Here is a 24412-nt window from a genome sequence, read left to right on the forward strand (position 1 = left end):
GTCCTGGAGAAGTGCCTGCAACACATACACACACTCAGAAAAGCTTACAAAGAAAAGTACTTTGCAGTACAAAGTATTCTCCGGCATTGTATTACAAACTCCCTTGCGAACTTTTTTCTTCGCATTGCAAAGAAATTGTTCGTAAGTTGCGAAGAAAAAAGTATGCAACGTTGCGAAGCATTGGTTTGTAACGTTGCAAAGCATTTTCTTTGCAAGTTGCCAAGAAATACTTCGCAATGCAATGCCGGAGAATACTTTGCAAGGTTTTTCGAGTGCACTCAGTGCGAGTGGCTCAGTGGCTCACTATTTTTTGGCCTGACGCATGGGCCAAAGGACCGGTGGAGCCCAGGAAGCGTGTTGAGCTCCTGAGTCGCTAAATGGGACTCGAACCGATTGTGTCATCCCACCAACGGATTGCTCTCGGAACCACAAATCTATTGAGGGGGTCACACGCTTGGCTCGGTCCTGCTTTGCTACTCTGGACGTCAAAATGCGTCTAAAGTTTTGGCTGCCGGCACCGATCTTCTGGCCCACTGTGTGACGTAAACACCGTAATTACCTGCAACGTTGGATTGGCGTCACGCTCGAGATCAGTGCTAATCTTCAGAATGGAAAGGAATGTTTCTTGAAGTTGCCTCCAACGATTTCGGTATAAAAGTTTGCATGTAAGGCCTGTGTATCCTGCAGCAATGTAGCGCACAACGAAAGTGTTCACCAGTGCGTCGACGAACGGCATCGCAACAGCTTCGGACACAAGTTGCACCAGCAGCACGTAACCCAAAACCAAGGTAACCTGAGTGGCACGGGACAAAACTGACCATGGATTCTGCACACGTCGATAGCGCCTGCACGGTAAAAACGGTTCCTAGTTTTCCCAGGAACTCCCTGGAAATTCTTTACCTTTTATTGATGGGCTACCTGAGGTCAGAAACTGTTTTTTCCGTGTGTATCGTCCTCACATGTCACTCTGATGAAAACCTTACAAACTGTTTTAGGCGTTTCGAAGGAAAGCAGCTTGTTGTAAAAAAAGTATTTAGAGCATAACAAAGTATATTAGTACACTCCCGACAAAAATTAGCGGAACGCTTTTAGTCATCGTAATATTTTCTAAGTCTTTCGAGCTAGGAAGCTGAAATTTTGTACAGGGGTGCTTCCACTACCCCCCTCGAGGCCTGCGGAGCGCGTGGCCCGTGCGCCTCCCCTAACGGACGGCACCCACCCCTAAGTAGGCAAGGGTGAAAAAAACGAAGAAAACGTGTCTTAAAAACCAACTTTACCTTATCGCAAAGTCCAAAGTTTTGGTTTACGAGGTCAAATGAGTCTCCTCTTTCCAACGATGCAAGCGGAATTCAATTTGAACCAACCCACCCCCCGCTGCAATCACCCCCACCCCCTCGAGGCGGTGGATTTCGAACATGTTCGAATTTCGCGCAAAACAGCGTCGGGGCGTCCCCCGTACCAAGCAATCATGATTTTTCGAGGTTTTAACCACCCCCAGGTTAATCATCCCCCGGAAAGCCCCACCCCCTTTCGAACACCGGCCGTCCGGGGCCTTTCGGTTTGAGCAAAATGCAACAAAACTCCAGGGGGCATTCCTCCAGTGTCCAAGAAGACGTCTCAGTGAAGAAACACGGTGCCGGACGATTGCAACCCCTGCGGTGGGGGTGTTCACCCCCTTGCACCCCTGTACGCCCCTGGCGGGGTTGGAAGCCCTCCGACGAGTGGGCTGGGCGAACAAGACATGGGGGAAGCGATCCTAAAGTTTTCAAGACGATCCCACCAACCGTTCGTCTTCCAGAGCAAAAAAAGCGTCATTTCCAGTAAAAACCACCCCTCACTTCACCCCCTTCCAGCGACTCACTGAGTGGGGGTAGCAGTCTTAACCAACGTCACATCCTCGGCCCAGACCTCATTTCCAATGCCTCCAAGTTTCAGACTGATGCGACAAAGCATGGGACCGCGGGAGCGACGCAACGATGTGCCTGCACTCGGCAGCAACGGACGCGCCGGCCCGACGGGTCCATGCGCCGTGCAGGTAGGCAAGCGAACTCACCTGGCGGCAGGATGATTAAAAGCCATTTGGAAGCCTGATTTTCGCCCGAGCGTCACAACGCTTCAGCACTGTTTGCGGGGCATGTCTCCCAACACCCCACAGTGGCTGACCAGCCAAAATCAGGCTTCCAAATGGCTTTTAATCACCCTGCCGCCAGGTGAGTTGGCTTGCCTACCTGCACGGCGCATGGACCCGTCGGGTCGGCGCGGCCGTTGCCGCCGAGTGCAGGCACTTCGTTGCGTCGCTCCCTTGGTCCCATGCTTTGTCGCATCAGTCTGAAACTTGGAGGCATTGGAAATGAGGTCTGGGCCGAGGATGTGACGTTGGTTAAGACTGCTACCCCCACTCAGTGAGTCGCTGGAAGGGGGTGAAGTGAGGGGTGGTTTTTACTAGACATGACGCTTTTTTCGCTCTGGAAGACGAACGGTTGGTGGGATCGTCTCGAAAACTTTAGGATCCCTTCCCCCATGTCTTGTTCGCCCAGCCCACTCGTCGGAGGGCTTCCAACCCCGCCAGGGACGTACAGGGGTGCAAGGGGGTGAACACCCCTACCGCAGGGGTTGCAGTCGTCCGGCACCGCGTTTCTTCGCTGAGACGTCTTCTTGGACACTGGAGAAATGCCCCCTGGAGTTTTGTTGCATTTTGCTCAAACCGAAAGGCCCCGGACGGCCGGTGTTCGAAAGGGGGTGGGGCTTTCCGGGGGATGATTAACCTGGGGGTGGGTAAAACCTCGAAAAAACGTGATTGCTTGGTACGGGGGACGCCCCGACGCTGTTTTGCGCGAAATTCGAACATGTTCGAAATCCACCGCCTCGAGGGGGTGGGGGTGATTGCAGCGGGGGGTGGGTTGGTTCAAATTGAATTCCGCTTGCATCGTTGGAAAGAGGAGACTCATTTGACCTCGTAAACCAAAACTTTGGACTTTGCGATGAAGGTAAAGTTGGTTTTTAAGACACGTTTTCTTCGTTTTTTTCACCCTTGCGCACTTAGGGGTGGGTGCCGTCCGTTAGGGGAGGCGCACGGGCCACGCGCTCCGCAGGCCTCGAGGGGGGTAGTGGAAGCACCCCTGTACAAAATTTCAGCTTCCTAGCTCGAAAGACTTAGAAAATATTACGATGACTAAAAGCGTTCCGCTAATTTTTGTCGGGAGTGTATGTTTGCTCCAAGTACTTCGTAAGGATTTATGTGAGTAGAACATGAGCCTCGAAATTCTAAAATACACTGCAAATCCAAGTGTAGGACAGGTCGACACTTTAAGGGGAGGTTCTGGTGAAAATCTTGCCATTTTCCAAATGGATCCTACAGTCATAATTTGTTTGGAATATAAAATTTTTCATTGAGGAGACTAAAATTTGACTTTTGAAGGCACATGCCAGGCTGTAAACCCAGTTGAAGAGTCTTTTTGAGCCTATTTTGGCTGTATCTTAAAAAATCTCCTTGCGCATACTATTTTGTCGTAAAAGGTTGACCTTGACATTTTTCACTTCTTCGACTCATTTTCAAAAGATACCGGCATGCAGAGCTCAAAACTTCCATCATATTATTAGTTATTAGCTTTTAAAGCTGAAAAGTCCCTAAAATTTGACTATTTTGTACATTTTTGATCAATTATAGTGAAATGCTTGGTAAGAAAGCTTGCGAATAAAAATGCAATTGACATTTTGAGATGTGCATGCCGGCATTTTTAAAAAATGAATCGAAGAAGTGAAAAATGTCTAAGCCAACCTTTTACGACAAAATAGTATGCGCAAGAAGATTTTTAAAGTTATAGCCTAAATGGGAGAAAAAGGCTCTGCGACTGGGTTCAGGGCATGGAATGTGCCTCCCCAATGAAAATTTTTAATAAATACTTGATAAGACATCAAATTTTTAACAAATTTTCACAGTGGGACCTATTTAGGAGAAAATAGCATTTTCACCAGAACCTCCCCTTAAAGCGTAGACCAGTTTGTCCTACGCTTGCAAGTGTCGACCAGCTGTGTCCGACGCTCTGAAGTGTCGACCACACTCTGTCCAACGCCTGCATGTGTAGGACACTGTTTGTTCTACGGCAAATTACACTGAGTTTCCTACTGTGGCCCCACACTTCAGCCGTCGGACATGCTGTGGTCGACACTTGCAAGCGTAGGACAAACTGGTCTACGCTTTGAAGTGTCGACCTGTCCTACGCTTGGATTTGCAGTGTATTTACAATCCAAGAATTATTCATTTTATTTTACGATTGCTAAGGCTGCCTTGTGGATTTCCAAAGTCCTCTCTTGGATTCCTGGATCAACAGTTGCATGGACAAACCTTCACTCTCGGCACGTTACTTTCCTCATTACTTACGTATTCGTATAAACGGCAATAATACTTAGTATTTTCTAAATAAGTATGACTAATTTGCTTTGTAAAATTATGTACAAATTAAAATTCTCTGTACATTATTTAATATTTCCTAAGTAGTTCTTCAAAAAGGAAAAGTGCTTATTATGGTTGCACAAATTACTTGCATAAGTACTTACTGACAAAACGATCAAAAAGTCAATAACGTGCTGAGAGTGTAGGTGTTTTTTGTTTTTTTTTGTGGGACCGAGGAATCTCATCGACCTAGTGAGAATCCGTACGGATTTCCAGACACCTCACTACAAACTTAGGTGCGTGCGCGTAGGTGTGTACTTTAACAAACATGCATTTAAAGGCATACAGAGTGCACACTTTAGGTCGTAGTGCAGCTGCGGCTTGCGGTGCCTGCTTCCACTCGTGTAATTTACGATAGTGTGCCGGAGAACCTGGATAGATCGGTTACCTTTGAGGAACGCAGCCACGCCACTGGTTTGTGAAAACGTGTCCGATGTTCGTGAGGAGTGACGTCATACACCCACCAGAGCAAGTGGCTGGCCAGCGGCCCACCTGCCGCGGCGGGGACTGTCTCCGGCGCGCTCGCTTCCGCCATCCTTACGGAGTCAAAATGCATACAACGACTGCCTCCACACCGTACAAAAATTGCGTACTGTTGTACGGAGAATGTACAGAGAAAATGTAATATACGAAAATTGATCCAGGAAGCGGAAGAAGGGAATGATTCGACTTATCTCCAAATTGAGTTTGTATCTTATAATTGTGCCTCAGGATGGTTTGCACCATCACATCATATTGTCTGACCCAATTCCTGACAGTTTAGGAGAATCCACATAAAAATGGATATAACTCAACTTGACCCCTTTTACAGTCTAAATTTTATCGGTAAATGGAGGTAACTCAACCGTAGTCCACAACTCCATTGCACAAAATGGCAAAAGGAGATAACTCAACTTGTGTCTTTGTGAATCTAATGTGAAGAGAATCAAATCAACTTGACTCCTCATCACTAGTTGGAAAAAAGAGGTACATACACTGTGGCAAAAAGGTACGGAAAATTTTGTTAATTTTTTTGCCAGGGTTCTCCGTAGCCCTCTTATCAATATTCCCCGTAGGACCTGGAAGACTGTATAGTGCTACCGAGAACACTGTAAGGTCGTACGGAGAATACTGTGCGGTCCTACGGAAAATACTGCACGCGTGCCTACGGAGAATATTGACAAGGGGGCTACGGAGAATTACTATAAGCTGTTAACAGAATTTTCCGTATCTTTTTGCCACAGTGTAGCTCCAAAAGTTTACCGCAGAAATACAGACTCTATGAGGGGTACCAACTCTGGTAATCGTGTGTACACTTAGTCCAGTAATCATTGGTACACTGAGAATCCAAACGCTATGAGTATAGCGTCAATTGGTGCAATACAAAAGCATTGCACATGAAGTGCAATGCCTTCCCATTCCCATGCATTAGCATAGGACCTTTTTGGGATGCATTGCACGTAAGGTGCAATACGGCTGAGGCATTGCACGTATGGTGCAATATCTCAGGTGCATTGCACCATACGTGCTATACTCATAGCGTTTGGAATCTCAGTGTAATTACACACCAAAACTGGCTAGTTTCGCCGTTTTTATCGGATTTTGGGTTTTTTCTTATGAAATTAGGCCAAAATGCTCTTAGCTGGCCAAAATTATAGAGTTTTTTTATAGTATGTTTGCAGGAAATCACTGGTAATCAGTAATCCTGTGTACACTCCTGAGCGGAGTGGTCAACCCCTTGCTCTATGCAGACCTCAGCTGCACTTGAGTTTTCTCCAAATTCCGCCTTGTTTGGGAGAACAAAGTACACGTGGTTCCGTAGCCCATTCCAACGTAAAGATTTAAATCACAGAAACCGTCTACAGAGTGATGCGACACTTATGGAAATTTTCAGATACTCTGAAGGTTAGCAGTGTTGGCGTACTCCAGGTTGAGAGGCCCTTGATCCGTTCAAGCACGCCGAATGGGCCGCGTCGCAGCTAGCATACGGTTGAGGCGTGCTTGGCGTCCTCCAGGTTGTGGGGCCTTTGAGTCACGCAAGCACGCCGCCTAGGCCCCGCCGCAGCCTGCGTGTCCTCCAGGCGCGACGTCACCACCGTTGAGGCGTGCTTTCTAGTTTCCTTGTTTCTACCGAAATTGGAATGTCTTGTACATCATGGATGCATTTTTAATACTACATGAGTCCACGTTCCTGCCTTCAGGGTAGTACAGACACTGGTAAAAGTAAAGCGTAACTATATGCTTGAGTCAAGCATAAAGTTACGCTTGAAGAAGTTACGCTTGGCTTGAAATGAAGCATACTCTGGAAATTCCCCCATGCATTTATATAGGGGGAATCATCTCTTTCATTTAAAGTGAAAGGGAATAACTATGATTGCAACATTGGACTGCCTTGCATTGCTTCACATTTTGGCCGTAAGAGTCTCACACTCTAATTCCAGGAACGTGACATCACGTTGAAACGAATGTGACAAAGTGTCACGTTCCTTTGAGCAGTGCCACATTCGTTTGAATGTGAATAAGCTAATTTTTGGCTAATTCACATTCAAACGAATGTGATACAGTGCTCAAAGGAACGTGACACTTTGTCACATTCGTTTCAACGTGATGTCACGTTCCTGGAATGAGAGTGCAAATCGGATCACATTGATGAACTCATTTAGGGATTACGTTATCCACATCCATGGGATGCTTACGAAAACTCTCCATACCACCACGGACGATGCTCCCCGAGCCCGTGAGGCAATGAAGGGTTCCGTGTCTAGAACCGGAAAACCGCCGCTTCCAGCAGCGATCGAAACAGTTTTATAGGCCCACAAAGTTGTAATGACCGATTCAGTAGTTAATGGCAGGCGCAACTGACTTGAGGTGATCAATATCGTCTGCAGTAGCCCTGATTGAACTGGGGTGTCACTTGGAACTCATTATTTGCACTTCGACACACTGGAAGAAAAAAATACTGTCATCACCGTCGTAGAGCCCACCGTTTACCGAAGTCATATCAGAGTACTCTCTCGGACTCGTATTGACTTTTTTCTCTCCATTATTGACTTTTTATCCTTTGCTTACGTAGTTTTTTTCAGCAGCAATAATATGTAGTATTTCCTTTGTAACCATGTACAATATTGTTCACTACTGACCTCAACTAACGTACCAACACTGCAGGAAATAACCACAACAGAAGTACACAAATTTCTGGCAAATTTTTTATCAGTTTTTTTTTGTACTTTCAAAGTACAACAATTGTTGTGCAAAATACAATGGAACCGGCCTGACGAGTGCTGGGCAGTCCAGGCCTCGTTGTGGTTTGTACAATTCTCGTTGTACTTTCTACAATTCTCGTTGTACTTTCTACAATCTTTTATTGTACACTTTTATTGTACTTTTATTGTACAGTTTTTGTTGTACATTTGTTGTATTAGTAACACTTTTTCTTGCAGTTAACTAATGCCACCGTCTTCACTGTGCGAAAAAACCACAGTGAATCCCGTTAATTTTTTTTGCCAGGATTTACTGTAGTTCAGAACACAGGATATACCGTGCCTGGCTACAGTATCTACTGTACCAGGTACAGGATATTCCGTACTCCACTCCCGTGGTACAGTAAATCCCGTAGAGTACAGTAGATCCTGTTAAAAAAGTACAGTAAATCCTGTACTCTGAACTACAGTGACCGCTGTACTAATCACTACAGGATTTACTGTCATTTTTTCCCACAGTGTTCCTACGACGAAGAACTGGTGCCTTTCACCCTAGAATTTGAACCTCATTAGAATGTAAATTAATACAGGCACCCTTCACAAAGTTGCCATCTCCCTGGCCTGTGCGCGAGAACGATGCACGTCAGCAGAGCTTCGGCTAAAAATGCGCGCATGCGGAACGACGCTAACTAGAAGGTCAACGAGAAGATTCAGGTCTGTGTCCCCTACACTGTGGGAAAAAAATCACAGTAAATCTTGTGGTGATTGGTACAGCTGTCACTGTAGATCAGAGTACAGGATTTACAGTACTTTTTTACAGGATTCTACTGTACTTTGCACGGGATTTACTGTATCACAGGAGTGGAGTACGGAATATCCTGTACGAGGTACAGTAAATACTGTAGCCAGGCACAGTAAATCCGGTGTTGTGAACTACAGTAAATCCCGGCAAAAAAATTAACGGGATTCACTGTGGTTTTTTCGCACAGTGTAGAAGCAGGTCTACATGATTATCAACAATAAATGGAGTTTTATTACAAATCACTTCTTCATTGACATTTTCATTGTGGTTCATCGTAAAATTACGGCAGAAAATACAGCAGTGACGACAGTGGAACAGAACACTACGACACTAAATCACATTGACACACACTTCTGCACAAACTTCGGAGCCAACGGTCAACTTGTGATTCACCTCGCAAGATGTAGAGCCCCGCCGATGGCTGTAAATGAGGCAGGGTCCCTTGGTGGGCACGTCGTGGCAATCCATCTTGCAGAACTTGCACTGGCAGCCGTCTTTGTACTGCACTGACTGTATTACAACATGCAGGCGGGGGTACCTGCCCATCAACCCCCTCACCTCGACACTGTGCATCCACCTGTGTTCACACGCCCTGAGCGACGTCAGACACACTGTGAGCTCGGTGAGCTCCGGCAGCACCGCGCCGTCGAGGGCCTCCAGGAAGGCTGCCGTCGGCAGGCAACCGATGTCCAGGCGCGCGAGGCGAGGCAAGTGTGCCAGCGCGCTCGCCAAGGGGCTCAAGATGACAGTGGCGTGGCCGCGGCCCGACTGGAAGGCCAGGCTGCGCAGCACACTGCCAGTCGCCCTCGCGCCCCCCACGCACCGCACCAACTCCACCACCTCCGGGTCGTCGGTCCACGAGCCGCGGCCGCAGCGCAACACCAGTTCGTCGAGCTGGACCACGGCGGCGTGGAGGAAAGCCTCCAACCCAGGGACGCGTCCTGGCTCGGCGGTCTCCAGGTGGACGCACAAGTCCAGGTCCAGCGTCCTCAGCGACGGCGGCAGCGCCAGAGCCCTCATGTCCTCCTGCAGCAGGCACTCCAGCTTCCGTAGGTGAGGCATCGCGGACAGCAGCACGCCCGCGCGTGGGTCCACAGTCCAGACTCCAACGGACTTGAAGAAAATTAAGGAAATTAGGAAAATAACAAGACTCTAAATGTCTGGCAGAGCTATGTTACAGTGCACAAACAGCGGTAATTCTGCTTGCCACATATGAGTGGTCATCTGACAGAACAACGTATCTTAGTGTTTCACCAAAAATTGATTAAATTACACCTATATTGGTACCGTGCATCAAAACGGGGACGATATCACACGGGTGTTACGGCATTGAAATGCCAAAATTTAGCACATTTGACCCAAAAATGGTATAACGTCGACGTGTATTACGTGAAATCCACAGTTTATGAGTACAGGGTATGACGCGAGTGGTTACCCCCTCGCATTGACGTTAGCGTCATTTAACCATTACCACCTTACCGGTAACACCGTTACCCGCTTAAGTAACGTCATCAACCTGGCCACAACCGATTTTTCCCTACCTCAAGGGTGGCTGCGTGCCGTGTGAGTAGTAGCTGCAGAAACGGGTCCAGAACCCCCGAGTTCTCGTACTCGTAATGGAGGCGTCGCAGAGACGCAGGAACAGCGGCGTCGGAAATATGTGGCGGTATGGGTGGAAATACTGGCTGCAGTGAGGCGTCCTCGTCGACTATCAAGACGTGAAGCAAATGCAACCCTAAACAACCAAAAACGTACGACAACTTGATGAGCACTTAGAGGAGCCTGAAGTTCACTTTAAAGACACACTTTAAAATTTTGGTGCGGGAGATGAACCCAGAGGTACCCGACACGCAATCACACTCACCTTCTGTTTGCAGCACATGTTGGAGCAATGTCCCCAAGGCCGCCTCCCATCCGTTACCGAAGGGAACAAATGTCACCTTCAGTGACGTCAGGCGCCCACAATGCCCCAGCCTGAAATACATTTTATAGAATGAGTGAGAAACAGTTAGATAGTGACGCAAGCTCCGTCATCGTTAAGACCCCACCACACTGCAAACTCAACTGTCTACCAAGTACACACACAATCATTCCAGGAACGTGACATGACGTTGAAACGAACGCGATAAAATGTCACGTTCGTGTGAATGAAGAAGCTAGTTTTAGGCAGATTCACATCCAAACGAATATGAGACAACGCTCAAACGAACAAGACATCTTGTCACGTTCGTTTCGACGTGGTGTCACGTTCCTTGAATGAGAGTGCACACAGTAAAAACTCCGCGAAGAACCGTTTCGGTTTCTGGTTTACCCAGGGAGCCTATGGCATTGACTTAGGCGGATTCCAGGTAGTCCCTGGAAAAACCAGGAACCGTTTTTACAACAATAGCATCGTAGAATTACTTCGTATTACGTATCAAGAAATGCCTCCTACTACGAAGCATTTTTACTACAAAGTATTTCTTCGTAGATTTTGCAATGCCTTTATTTCCTTCGTTGAGAAGCGATTCTTCGTTCTGTTTTTCTGTGCTCAGCACGTTACACGGCAAAAGTACCGCCTGGGATTCCCAGGCGGTGCCTGGAAAATAGGCCCTTTTTCCCATGATGCGCCTGGGAATCCCAGGCGGTACTTTTGCCGTGTACTGAGTACGTATTCGTTAAGGCGACGGTAATACTTAGTATTTGAAAAATTATTCAAAAAGAAATAACTGAAGAAGTGTCACTACACTATTTAAAAATTCTTAAGTAGCTCTTAAAGAATAAAAAAGTATATATTGTGGTTGCACAAACTACACTGGTGAATCAAAAGCATTAAAATTATGCCCTTCAAGGGCGTAAACGATTTACGCCCCTGCGGCGTAAATCGTTAATGCCTTTTGGAAGGGCATTAAAATTTTGTGTAAAATTCCTATACCATTTACGCCCTTACCAAGGGCATGAAACGATTTATGCCCTTTAAAGGGCGTAATTTTTCAGCCTTTGTTACACCAGTGTACTTGCACAGGCACTGTTAAAAATCCACTGCAACATTAAAACACAATATCCTGCAGGGATGTTGCATTACAAGACGTCTATTTGATGTCTGAACAGGATATCCATCCAAGACAATCTTTCTTTGTTTTATTGCAACTTTTTTGTCTGAAAACAGTAATGTAATCTTGATTAAAATCAACTAGGTGTTCATTCAACAGATTTTCTGTTCATAAACAACGATCGTGCAAATCCTAAAACAAACATTGTTGTCATATAACAAATTTCCAGAGAAGCCACCGAGACGTGTGAAAGCCAACAACCACAACTAACAACAAACCTTTCAATAATTGGTATAACTAGATGCGTGTTGTAGGGGTCGGCGAAGCACTCCAAGCCATGCACATTACAGGCCGTCGTCGTCAGTACGTGCCCCATGTCCGCTGGTAAGGCATGATGCAAAGCCAACATGCTGTGAAAAAGAGAGTAGGGTCAGGGCGGGGAAAAACTGGACACCCCACATTTTACTTCAAATGCCGTATGTACTGGCCTGACAACTGTCGTGAAATGAACCGCTGATGCCACGGAACAACTTTTGATAGTTGTTACTCCTGTGCCTACAGTATTTGAAGTAAAATATGGGGTGTCCAGTTCTTCCCCTGTCCAGTTCTTCCCCGCCCTGACCCTAGTATCTATATTGAGGGCTGTCACTACCCGGCGCATGCGCTCACGAACCCTAGGGCACTCGGATGAGACGCGTGTGCTGGGGTCGATGAAGGCGACCAAAATTCTGGACTTGTTTTAAGCTCTCGAGTCAGTCGCCAAATACTCTACAAACTGAAGTGTGTACTCAGTATGCATCTACAGATGCATACCTAGCTGCGTACACATCCACGGATGAATACCAAGCTCAGTACACATCTACAGATGCATACCTGTTAAGTATGCATCTGTAGGTGCATACTTGGCAAGTATGCATCTGTACACTCTAAAAAATTCCGTAAAATTCCGAAATGGTACGAAAAGTATAGTACGGAGGTACGGAGAAAAGTACCTGCTCCATATGAACCCATGTAAATGGGTACGGAAAAGAAGGGTACGGAAAAGAAGTACGGAACGTTCCGTAGTTGGCAAGTACGGACGGTCCAGGCAAATTATAGACCAGACATGTTCCGTACTTTTTTCTCTCTGTGAAGATGTGTACTCAGCCAAGTATGCATCTGTACATGCATACTGAGTACTGAGTATCTTTATGTATCACCGAAAATCGGTCAGATGTCTCACCCCTCGAATTTCAGTGCTGCGACCCCACCAATGGATTCCTCGTTCGGAGAGCAACACAGATTTCAAAAACTACAGTATGATTACAGCACCGTGTGGTGCAATGCGTCCCGAAGATGCCCTGTGCAAATGCGTGGAAGTAGGAAGGCTTTGCACTTCAAGTGCACTGCAAAAGCATTCTCAGTGAATCCATTAGGGGGTCGCACGTCCGGTTCGAGTAATGTTTAGCGACTCTGAGACTTACGCTTCGACTGACCTCCAGTATAAATATTCTTTACCTTTTTTTTTTGAAGGTATTCGCAGATAATAGTGCGAGCGTACATACTAATTTAAGCAAACAACCAAAAATTTCAGAACATAATCTAAAAAAAAACTCACATTTTTTTAGTAAACCAACAAATGATTCTTACGTGTGTCACTAAAAAAGGGGAGGGTATCCTCTGAGGTATTCATCGGCCAAATGTAATAAGGAAGAAACTGCTATCACGAATCTTCACTATCTAACTTTTAGAGTGCACTCTCAGACACATATGGACTTATTTCTCTTGCTTCAAAAGTTTATTGAGGAGAAGGAAAATGTACTATTTTCTCTTTAGCTATGCACAATTTTGATCGTTTTAAAGATAAAGTTGTCAAAAGATTATGTAGAAATTCAAAAGTACTTTGCAAAGTCGAAAAGTCAGATTTAATGGGCTAAATACCCCATACAACGAACAAAATCATGCAAAGCTGAAGAAAAAATATGTTTGGACCAAAAAAAAAAAAACATGTGTAGGCTTTTTGACAAATCGGCATATGGTAAAATTTCCATGTCCTGAGTGGGAAAATTCCCATACCGAACAGGTTAAATGCGTCCGATACTTTTCTAGGATTTCTACCACAATTTTTTCCTAAGTGTGGCAAGAGGTAAAAAGGCAATAAGAGGCTGAGTGTGTGTGCACTTACTCAATGGAGAGACGTCCCAAGCAAGGTGCCAGGCGCAGGACGGAGCGGGCAGTGGCGGCATCGGCCTCACTCTCCCACACGAAGGACTGGCGCCTCCACACTGCGGGGTGCAGCGCCAGGACTCGCCACCGACGGCAAACGGCGCGGCAACGCAGTAAGTCGACCGGCGCCAGCAAGGCCAGCACCAACAGAAGCTCGTCCTCGGGAAGGTCGTTGAGCTCCATGAGGTCGCAGAGAGGTCAGCACACCACACAGCTATGGACATTATTCCGAAGGGTCCCAATAGCAAGAATGGTCTTAACTGCAGTTTTCACCTTTCAGACCTCCCAATTCTAAACTTTGAGACCACCCTATTCTTAATTTTCAGACCGCCGAAATAGTCTGAAATTTCAGAACCCCTTACTGTTAATTAACTTCAGTCAAATTTTGACTGAAATTTCAGAATATTTTTTTAACAGTGTGCCAAAGTAGATACAAGACAATCCTAACTGTTAGTGCCAATTCAGCAATATCTTAACTGGACACGACGTAAAAAGTGGAAGTGGTCTTTTCTCAAAATTCGCAAGGCCGAAATACTTCATGAAAATACTCGCAGAAGGGCTTGTCTAAAAGTTTCATCCTCATATTGTGGCGTATGGTGACGTCAGGTCACGGCCTCCTAGATGGCATTGTCTAAAGTTAGGTAGAATCATGTATGCTATGTTATGTCCAGGTTAGTCCGGCCTTGGATGAGGCTTGTATAATCAGTCAATCTGTCAGATCGATTGTATCAAGTCGTTCAGTGAGAATATACAGTCTATAGAGCACCATCCGAGTCTACAGTCATTTCGCCAACTCCAACCCAGAATCCAAGGACATCTCCTAATCCAACCCAAACCACCAAAACATAATACATATGAATACAGGGACATTGTTCGCTGAGCGATAGCGAGGCCCGTTACTCGGGTGGGGTTGGAAAGTTTTTTCTGTCGGTGTATGTGTGTGTGTGTCCGCACTACTCACGGTTTGGCCGATCTGGCTGCGATTTTGCAGGGTCATTAGGTAAGTCCTTGGCTCGCCACACACAAAAATTCAGCTGTCTATCTCAATCCATTCAGTCGTACTAACAAAAAAAACAACAACAAAAAAACAGTTTAAAACGGCAGAAAAGTGACATTTTTTTAAAAAAGTGTTTTTAACTTTTTGTCAAGTTTGAATTCGTTTCCTATATTCTCACGGTTAAAACGGAACCTGGTTTTCCCAGGAACTTCCTGGAAATCGCCTATGTCTCTCCCATAGGCTTCCTGGGAAAACCAGGTTCCGTTTTTACCGTGCTTTGATGGAGCTGATGACGAAAATTGAACTCATTCTGGCCCCGACCCAAAGTTAAGTGCAGTTAGTCTCATGGTCCAGTGTCGAATTTGATCATCAAATGCTATTTTTTGTGGCGATCACGCCCATTACTACGGTGTGTCACGGAAAGCAATCTGCCGAAGGCAAGCAAGCGCCGCAGACCAAGGTAGGTATGAACACCAGGCGTCGATTGTCGGAACTGGCGCAGCATCGCGAAGCCTGTTACGACAAGGCACGGTCTGGCGTACACCTACCTTGTATTTTAAGGAAATCGACATTCAATGATTTGCAATGAAGATAGTTCATAAACAGTTTTAGTTACCTCTCCAGTTAGGCAATCTGCACAGACAGTAGGATTGTTCTGGATCTGTACTGACAGTAAGGATTGGCTTTAATCTGCTCTGGCAGTTAGGATTATTATATAGGGTATCTTAACGAATCCCTGAACCGGAAGCCAAAGAACAAAAGTAAGAACTAAAACGGCTCCCCCCCCCTCTCCACACACACACTGACGCAGCGTCTGCGCATGAGCAGAAGCCGTTTTGATTCTCACATTTGTTCTATGACTTCCGGTCCAGGATTTCGTCCCTTACACAACCGAAATCATCCGAAACTGGCCGAGGACACATCCAAAGCTGTCCGACTGGCCCAGGACAGTCCGTTTTCTGTCCGGGACTCGACTTTTCGAGTCCGAATCCGGGGACAGCCGAAGCGGACAGCCCGATTATTTGCCGAAGGCTGTCGGAGAGTCCGAATCTGTCCGACGGTCTGTCCGATACAGTCCGGATGCAGGGGTGACCACCGGAAAGCCTTTGGGTTAGTGCCGGCTGGGATACACTCAATCTTGTTAGGACAAGTTAGAACTTTTGAACATGTGGCAATGCCTGATAACGGCTAGTAGACCGGTATTCTCTATCATGGTTAGGCGTACCCTTGTTTGCCTCAGATTCCTAGAATTTGTAGCGAATAATTCCAAAGGGATTGTTTGCCTCGGGGGAAAGCCCCCGCCGCACGCGGGTCGCGCGAGGGGACGGGTTACCCCGGCGGGACGCCTCTAACCCGCCCATACCTGCGCAGATGCACATGTAAAGTGGTAGACCGGGCTAAAGTTGGCCAGGAAAATTTCCTGGCCAGGAAAATTATGCCTTTTTTTTGGGTGCTATAAAAATGCGTCCCATGACGTCAGGAACAACATATCAAGAGATAGCGGAAGCAAATTTTCAAAATTTTACATGACTCTGGACTTAGAAATTTTTTGCGGCAAGGAAAATTTCTTTCTCTGGCAGTCATATAGAAATGCCTCTCATGACGTCAGGAACAACATGTCAAAAGATGGCGGAAGCAAATTTTAAAAATTTTATATGACTCTGGACTTAGAAATTTTTTGCGGCAAGGAAAATTTCTTTCTCTGGCAGTCATATAAAAATGCCTCTCATGACGTCAGGAACAACATATCAAAAGATGGCGGAAGCAAAGTTTAAAAATTTAATATGACTCTGGACTTAGAAATTTTTTGCGGCCAGGAAAATTTTACTCTTTGGCAGTCAAAAAAAAAAAGAAAATGGGGGTTCAAACGTGTTCATCAGCGGCCCCAGTGACTCTTTGAAAACATCCCACAGTTAGAACAAGTACCGATTTTCTTCTGGTAACCTCTGAAAATGGACTTAGCCGCAAATGCAACCGACTCCGTGGTCCAAGTGACCGTTTTCAAAGCGTCTTGGACGGCTTCGGGTACTTGTATAAATTACAATGGGCATTCAAACTTGTTCATCTGCGGCCCTAGTAACCTTTTGGAAACATCTCACAATTTATACAAGTACCGATTTTCTTCTGGTGGCTTCTGAAAATGGACTTATACGCAAATGCAACCGACTCCGTGGTCCAAGTGACCGTTTTCAAAGCGTCTTGGACGGCTTCGGGTACTTGTATAAATTACAATGGGCATTCAAACTTGTTCATCTGCGGCCCTAGTAACTTTTTGAAAACATCTCACAATTTATACAAGTACCGATTTTCTTCTGGTAGCCTCTGAAAATGGACTTATACGCAAATGCAACCGACTCCGTGGTCCAAGTGACCGTTTTCAAAGCGTCTTGGACGGCTTCGGGTACTTGTATAAATTACAATGGGCATTCAAATGCGTTCAACTGCGGCCCCAGTGACTTTTTAAAAACGTCTCACAATTTATACAAGTACCGACTTTCTTCTGGGGGCATCTGAAAATGGACTTGGCGGCTGATGCAACTGAATCCGTGATCCAAGTGACCGTTTTCAAAGCGTCTTGGACGGCTTCGGGTACTTGTATAAATTACAATGGGCATTCAAATGCGTTCAACTGCGGCCCCAGTGACTTTTTAAAAACGTCTCACAATTTATACAAGTACCGATTTTCTTTTGGTGGCCTCTGAAAATGGACTTATACGCAAATGCAACCGACTCCGTGATCCAAGTTACCGTTTTCAATGTGTCTTGGACGGCTTCGGGTACTTGTATAAATTACAATGGGCATTCAAATGCGTTCAACTGCGGCCCCAGTGACTTTTTAAAAACGTCTCACAATTTATACAAGTACCGATTTTCTTTTGGTGGCCTCTGAAAATGGACTTAGCCGCAAATGCAACCGACTCCGAGGTCCAAGTGACCGTTTTCAAAGCGTCTTGGACGGCTTCGGGTACTTGTATAAATTACAATGGGCATTCAAACTTGTTCATCTGCGGCCCTAGTAACCTTTCGGAAACATCTCACAATTTATACAAGTACCGATTTTCTTCTGGGGGCATCTGAAAATGGACTTGGCGGCTGATGCAACTGAATCCGTGATCCAAGTGACCGTTTTCAAAGCGTCTTGGACGGCTTCGGGTACTTTTATAAATTACAATGGGCATTCAATCTTGTTCATCTGCGGCCCTAGTAACCTTTTGAAAACACCTCACAATTTATACAAGTACCGATTTTCTTCTGGTGGCCTCTGAAAATGGACTTATACGCAAATGCAACCGACTCCGTGGTCCAAGTGACCATTTTCAAAGCGTCTTGGACGGCTTCGGGTACTTGTATAAATTCAATTGGGCATTCAAACTTGTTCATCTGCGGCCCTAGTAACCTTTTGAAAACATCTCACAATTTATACAAGTACCGATTTTCTTCTGGTGGCCTCTGAAAATGGACTTAGCCGCAAATGCAACCGACTCCGTGATCCAAGTTACCGTTTTCAAAGTGTCTTGGACGGCTTCGGGTACTTGTATAAATTACAATGGGCATTCAAATGCGTTCAACTGCGGCCCCAGTGACTTTTTAAAAACGTCTCACAATTTATACAAGTACCGATTTTCTTTTGGTGGCCTCTGAAAATGGACTTAGCCGCAAATGCATCCGACTCCGTGGTCAAAGTGACCGTTTTCAAAGCGTCTTGGACGGCTTCGGGTACTTGTATAAATTACAATGGGCATTCAAACTTGTTCATCTGCGGCCCCAGTGACTTTTTAAAAACATTTCACAATTTATACAAGTACCGATTTTCTTCTGGTGGCCTCTGAAAATGGACTTAGCCGTAAATGCAACCGACTCCGTGATGCAAGTTACCGTTTTCAAAGTGTCTTGGACGGCTTCGGGTACTTGTATAAATTACAATGGGCATTCAAACTTGTTCATCTGCGGCCCCAGTGACTTTTTAAAAACATCTCACAATTTATACAAGTACCGATTTTCTTCTGGTGGCCTCTGAAAATGGACTTAGCCGCAAATGCAACCGACTCCGTGATCCAAGTAACCGTTTTCAAAGTGTCTTGGAGGGCTTCGGGTACTTGTATAAATTACAATGGGCATTCAAATGCGTTCAACTGCGGCCCCAGTGACTTTTTAAAAACGTCTCACAATTTATACAAGTACCGATTTTCTTTTGGTGGCCTCTGAAAACAAGATTGAATGCCCATTGTAATTTATACAAGTACCCGAAGCCGTCCAAGACACTTTGAAAACGGTAACTTGGAACACGGAGTCGGATGCATTTGCGGCTAAGTCCATTTTCAGAGGCCACCAAAAGAAAATCGGTACTTGTATAAATTGTGAGACGTTTTTAAAAAGTCACTGGGGCCGCAGTTGAACGCATTTGAATGCCCATTGTAATTTATACAAGTACCCGAAGCCGTCCAAGACACTTTGAAAACGGTAACTTGGATCACGGAGTCGGTTGCATTTGCGGCTAAGTCCATTTTCAGAGGCCACCAGAAGAAAATCGGTACTTGTATAAATTGTGAGATGTTTTCAAAAAGTTACTAGGGCCGCAGATGAACAAGTTTGAATGCCCATTGTAATTTATACAAGTACCCGAAGCCGTCCAAGACGCTTTGAAAACGGTCACTTGGACCACGGAGTCGGTTGCATTTGCGTATAAGTCCATTTTCAGAAGCCACCAGAAGAAAATCGGTACTTGTATAAATTGTGAGATGTTTCCAAAAGGTTACTAGGGCCGCAGATGAACAAGTTTGAATGCCCATTGTAATTTATACAAGTACCCGAAGCCGTCCAAGACGCTTTGAAAACGGTCACTTGGACCACGGAGTCGGTTGCATTTGCGGCTAAGTCCATTTTCAGAGGTTACCAGAAGAAAATCGGTACTTGTTCTAACTGTGGGATGTTTTCAAAGAGTCACTGGGGCCGCTGATGAACACGTTTGAACCCCCATTTTCTTTTTTTTTTGACTGCCAAAGAGTAAAATTTTCCTGGCCGCAAAAAATTTCTAAGTCCAGAGTCATATAAAATTTTCAAAATTTGCTTCCGCCATCTTTTGACATGTTGTTCCTGACGTCATGAGAGGCATTTCTATATGACTGCCAGAGAAAGAAATTTTCCTTGCCGCAAAAAATTTCTAAGTCCAGAGTCATGTAAAATTTTGAAAATTTGCTTCCGCCATCTCTTGATATGTTGTTCCTGACGTCATGGGACGCATTTTTATAGCACCCAAAAAAAAGGCATAATTTTCCTGGCCAGGAAATTTTCCTGGCCAACTTTAGCCCGGTAAGTGGTAGAAACACAGTGTCATCAGACAGCACGCTGTGTTATATCACACATCTATTTTGCAAAAATAAGCAGCGTCAAACTGTAACATGCAGGGCGGCATGTTAAAATATAACTCGTTCAATACGGTAATGACCTAAATCTGTTGATGCTTGACAGCAAAGAAATTTTCCATGAATATGTATTTTTTTCACATAGTGAGTAATACGACCAAAGCCGTTCAAATTTTGCCAGATCTAATTTAAAATATGTGAGCCGCTATGTCGAATCCAGCTGTACAGGTGATTCAGACAAGATGCGCGTCGAAAACCGCACCCTTCTAGCTTGCATAGCGCGCGGTGCGCTCGCCACAGAGAGGAGGAAGGAGCGCCGCGCCGGTGAAGAGGCTCGCCTGCGGGCCCGGCCCTCATGTTTCAGGTTAGCGCAGTGGTCAGCGACGTCGACAGCAAGCAGCGAGGAAAGTCCAAAGGAGAGGGGCCCGGGAACGAATCCAGCCACAGCAGTCCCACCACGGCCGACGCCAGTTTCATTTTTTCCGGACTCGTCTCGGACGGCCCGGAACGAGCCCGTCCAGCCCTGTCGGACTCCCCGAAATCCTTCTGATTGTGGTACTTTTCGACCGATTCCCGGCAAGTCCGGGAAAGATTTCGGAACTGTCCGGCGGGGACTGGCGGACTGTCCTCCGGAAAATTTCGGATCGTCCGATCGGACCCATTTCGGAGCCTTCCCCGTTTTATAAGGGGTTTTAACACCCTAGAGGGAAGGACGCGTCTACTTATAAGTTAAGTCTATGGGGGAAACGCTATTCTACGTTACCAATTGGCGACAAATTCAAACATAAACTGTAGTCAAATAGACGCTCGTCGTCCAGAGTAGGCAAAAATAATCAAAAAGCCAGGAACCAGTAGGCACGTCCCTATCGTAATTTTTTTGATAAGTTTATGTATGCCCAAAAGACTTTGTAATAACGAACTGCTTTCTTTATAAGGCCTACAATTGTAAGGTTTTCTCAGTTAACTTAACACTGGCTTCGCAGACCTAATTCGTCATTAAGTCCTGGAAGCAAGATCGGAGATCGTGGACCGGTAGTCTAGACGCCGCGGCGCATGGGTTTGCGCAAAGGAGCTCTGGCCCGCAAGAGCTAAAACCGAAGTCAGAACCAGCATTTTGCTATGAGAAATTAACGCGGCGGATAAGCTCCGAGGCATTGCGATTCTAGTATCTATATTTACCTTTTATTCACTCTAGACCCCTAGAGGCAGTGTCTGGAGTAGAGCTCTTCGACACGCTGGGTTCTGATGAAGTGTCTATGGGTACACTCTAAATATGGGGTGCCCAGCAACTGGGCGCCTTTGTCGCCCGCCCCACTTTTTAGGGTGCCAAATGTCGCCCAGTTCCTGGGCACCTTTGTCACCCAGTCTCGGGGTGGACAAACCGTTAAGAAACCTGCCTTCACCCATGGCTCAGCAGCGACTGAGGTGCCGAAGGTGCCCAGAATCTAGGCACCTTAGTCGCCCAGGATCTAGACACCTGAGCATGCTCTACCATGGGAGAGGGCCTGTTACTGCATGATTAGTCCACCCCGAGACTGGGCGACAAAGGTGCCCAGAAACTGGGCGACATTTGGCACCCTAAAAAGTGGGGCGGGCGACAAAGGCGCCCAGTTGCTGGGCACCCCATATTTAGAGTGTACCGCTTGCTTTCACGGCACTTGCGGTCCGAGACGGTTAGTTTCCGGCGCGGAACTTCAAAGGCCGGAAGAACGAATCAAAAAATCCGGAAGCCAGAAACTACGGCTTTTATGAGAACCCAGAATGAAGAGGACGATTAAGAACATGAGCCGGAAATGGATGCCAAATCTCGCTTATTCTTATCCTGAATCCACAACTTCCGGAGGACTTTGTGTGAAGAAGCACACTGACTTGTGTGTCCACTGGTAAAACTGGAGCTTGAAGACTTTACGCTTGAAGTCAAGCGTAGAGAAGAAATTCTCCCATGCATTTAGGGGTCCCATGAATCGCGGTGGGTAGCAACTGGTGGGCGCTATATTCCCTGTCAATATTGAAAAATTCCAATGCTTACGCATTGCACGGTGTTCCGGTTGTGGAAATCAATTTGAAGTCAGTCGTCTAAACGTTAATTTTACCGTTATTCACGTAACTTTGAATCCTACCGGTATTTTTCCATCCCCAAACTTGATTCAGTTAACAAAATGACCATCTCAGTCTATCTCGCGATTTAGTGCTCATGTTCGTCGAAAGTCATCCGCGTTCTGAAACCACCCGTCCCGAGTTTATAAAGTTTGTCAAACCAACCGTCGTGCTCGTTACAGAATTGAGGAACACATCACAAGAGTACCGCAGCCTTTAAAAGCAAGCCAAACAGTCCAACCTCAGCAACAATGGAGGGGCAGTTTCAATGCGCGACTATTCGTTTTTTCACCCTCGCGATTTTCGAAAGGGCGCAGACGCCGAGAAAATTGTTGCCAACCCCCGAAAATTAATTTATTGCGTCTTTTCTGCTACGAACTTTTTACTGACAGACTTCAAAGGTGTTCCAATGTCGCGACATCGCGCAATGCGTTAGCATTGGAATTTTCGATTTTCACGGCGTTTTGATTTCTTTTTATCAGCGACTTTAAATTTTGACAGTTGGTACGATGGCACCGTGTCGTTGCCATGGAGACTTTTTTTTCATGTTGTAACCATTTTCTCAGAACACAGACGATTTCTTGTCACTTTGATAAGAGAGGAAGTTTAGTTTTGAGGAGTGGCACATTTTCTCTTTGAAACGTTTCTGGAAAATGTGAACGGATAAGGGTGCTTGATTGTTGCAAATTTATGTTTTAGTCGTTTACGTTAAATTCTCACGATAAATTTTTGAAATTTTCAGGAATCTTTATTTGATGATGATAACGAGTAACTTGGCGGGATCCATTTTCCAATCAGAAGATACCGGGAAAAAAATAAGAATCTGAGCCGTCCCGGGCAATAGGGGTCCTCCTTCGTCGGAACCCCTAAAAATTATTCCGTTGTTGGATGAGAGCACATTTGTATAGAAGTGGTCAAGGATGAGAGTACTGGCAGCCAGTCTCATAGGAAGTTCATTATTTAGTGCATACAGCCCACAACTTTGCATTGTAGCAATTAGATCAGAGGTCAAATGGCTTGCATTATCATTAAGATCTATATTAAGATCGCCTATAACAAATTTAGGATTATTGAGGGGGCTTCTATTAGGGGCAAAAGATCAGATATGAAATAAGCGTAGTTGGTGGCTCTAGGATTATACGTAGATAGAAATTAGGGGGAGGACGTGGAGGGAGATGGATCGGTAAGAAACATTTTATCATTTAAGCGGTCTTGCTACCGCTTCTAGCTCTGCATACGATCACACGCATTCCATCCCATGAAAGCAGATGATACTCGTTTGGTTTTCTTATAGGGGGCAGTATGCGGGCTCATTCCAAAGATATTATTTAAAATTGTGTATGAAACAAAATACATAGACCCGAGCGAGCTGGCCGGTGTTGGTACCGCCCGCCGCCGAGCCCGAGCGCCCCGGGGCCGGGCCGAATCGGGAGGCATTGTTGCGCGTGGCAGGCGGGGATGGATTGTCAATGTGAGGAGGGGGTGCCATTGTTTACGCCCGGTGCCGCTGGCGCTGTACCGCGGAGGGATTGTCGAATTCCGCGCAGGCTGCGCCTCACCGCCAGCCAGCTAGACACACCAGCCCGCCCTGGCCGCCATGTTAGGATACGCGCTTGGTTTCTGGACTCGAGAGTAAAAGCACGCTGACACCTTCATTTGTGCATAGTAGTTTTAAGTATGTTTCAAGTGTGAAGGTATCATTTGCTAAAAAATTGAAATGTTCGTTTTTAGGCACGAAGTAGCCTTATAGTATACCCAGGATTCGGCCGGCCCGAGATTCGATTTGTGTGGCCCTTTATGCATTTCGGAAGTTTTCTATACGATTTTAATGAGATTTTGCAGACTTGTAGAACTTTGAACGCTGATTCTGATGCTGAAATCTGGTTAAAAAGTCAACGGCCTATTTTGAGAAATTTGCTGTCAAAATCGCCGTTTCCATGGCAAAACTCGACTCGTCAAAGGAAAAAAAGAGAGTGGGGGGAGCCGAGCGGAGCCGGACCAATAGCGGAGCTCCCTTTTGGGTCTGTACAGCTTACTCCAAAAGCTGAAATAGCACGTTCGAAATGAAAAATTTCTTTGACTGCAGGTAGACAAGATGCAACAATAGAATTGGTGTCGTTTCGAACGTGGCCATTTGGATCGGCCGGCCGGCCAGTGACTTTTTATGGGAGTGTCCCGCACCAATCCCGCACCGCTGCGTTGTTGTTTTTGCTGTTGTTTTGTTGAAAATTTTTGTTACTCTTCAAATCGGAGTGAATTGAGCCATTTAACTGCGTACCTGTGC

The 24412-nt window shown here is 45.8% G+C and overlaps 1 protein-coding gene across 9 annotated transcripts; it reads right to left on the reverse strand.

Annotated features, from left to right (window-relative positions):
• Positions 1-8642: 8642 nt before the first annotated feature.
• LOC117648182 lies at positions 8643-21686 on the reverse strand. 9 transcript variants are annotated; one of them, XM_034390511.1, is made up of 7 exons: positions 21672-21686; positions 21211-21295; positions 13631-13885; positions 11745-11876; positions 10299-10408; positions 9976-10169; positions 8645-9547 (listed from the first exon to the last, which is right to left on the reverse strand). In XM_034390511.1, exons 3-7 carry the CDS (start codon positions 13852-13854, stop codon positions 8765-8767), a joined length of 1443 nt encoding a protein of 480 aa, XP_034246402.1. In that variant the 5' UTR covers positions 13855-13885; positions 21211-21295; positions 21672-21686; the 3' UTR covers positions 8645-8764. The 9 variants fall into 9 exon arrangements, with proteins under 9 accessions (XP_034246411.1, XP_034246402.1, XP_034246406.1 ...); XM_034390515.1 differs by lacking the exons at positions 21211-21295; positions 21672-21686 and adding an exon at positions 21017-21119; XM_034390514.1 differs by lacking the exons at positions 21211-21295; positions 21672-21686 and adding an exon at positions 20795-20932.
• Positions 21687-24412: the final 2726 nt, after the last annotated feature.

The sequence above is a fragment of the Thrips palmi genome, unplaced genomic scaffold, assembly GCF_012932325.1.
Source record: "Thrips palmi isolate BJ-2018 unplaced genomic scaffold, TpBJ-2018v1 HiC_scaffold_3, whole genome shotgun sequence".
In the NCBI taxonomy this organism is placed as follows: domain Eukaryota; kingdom Metazoa; phylum Arthropoda; class Insecta; order Thysanoptera; family Thripidae; genus Thrips; species Thrips palmi.

What these genes read in the sequence shown, in the direction of transcription:
- LOC117648182 (XM_034390511.1), bottom strand. Translation starts at nt 13,854, where the DNA reads ATGGAGCTCAACGACCTTCCCGAGGACGAGCTTCTGTTGGTGCTGGCC. An exon ending in ACATGTGCTGCAAACAGAAG is followed by an intron (nt 10,170 to 10,298) that starts GTGAGTGTGATT and finishes TTGGTTGTTTAG; the next exon opens with GGTTGCATTTGCTTCACGTC. An exon ending in GGCACGCAGCCACCCTTGAG is followed by an intron (nt 9,548 to 9,975) that starts GTAGGGAAAAAT and finishes ATTTTCTTCAAG; the next exon opens with TCCGTTGGAGTCTGGACTGT.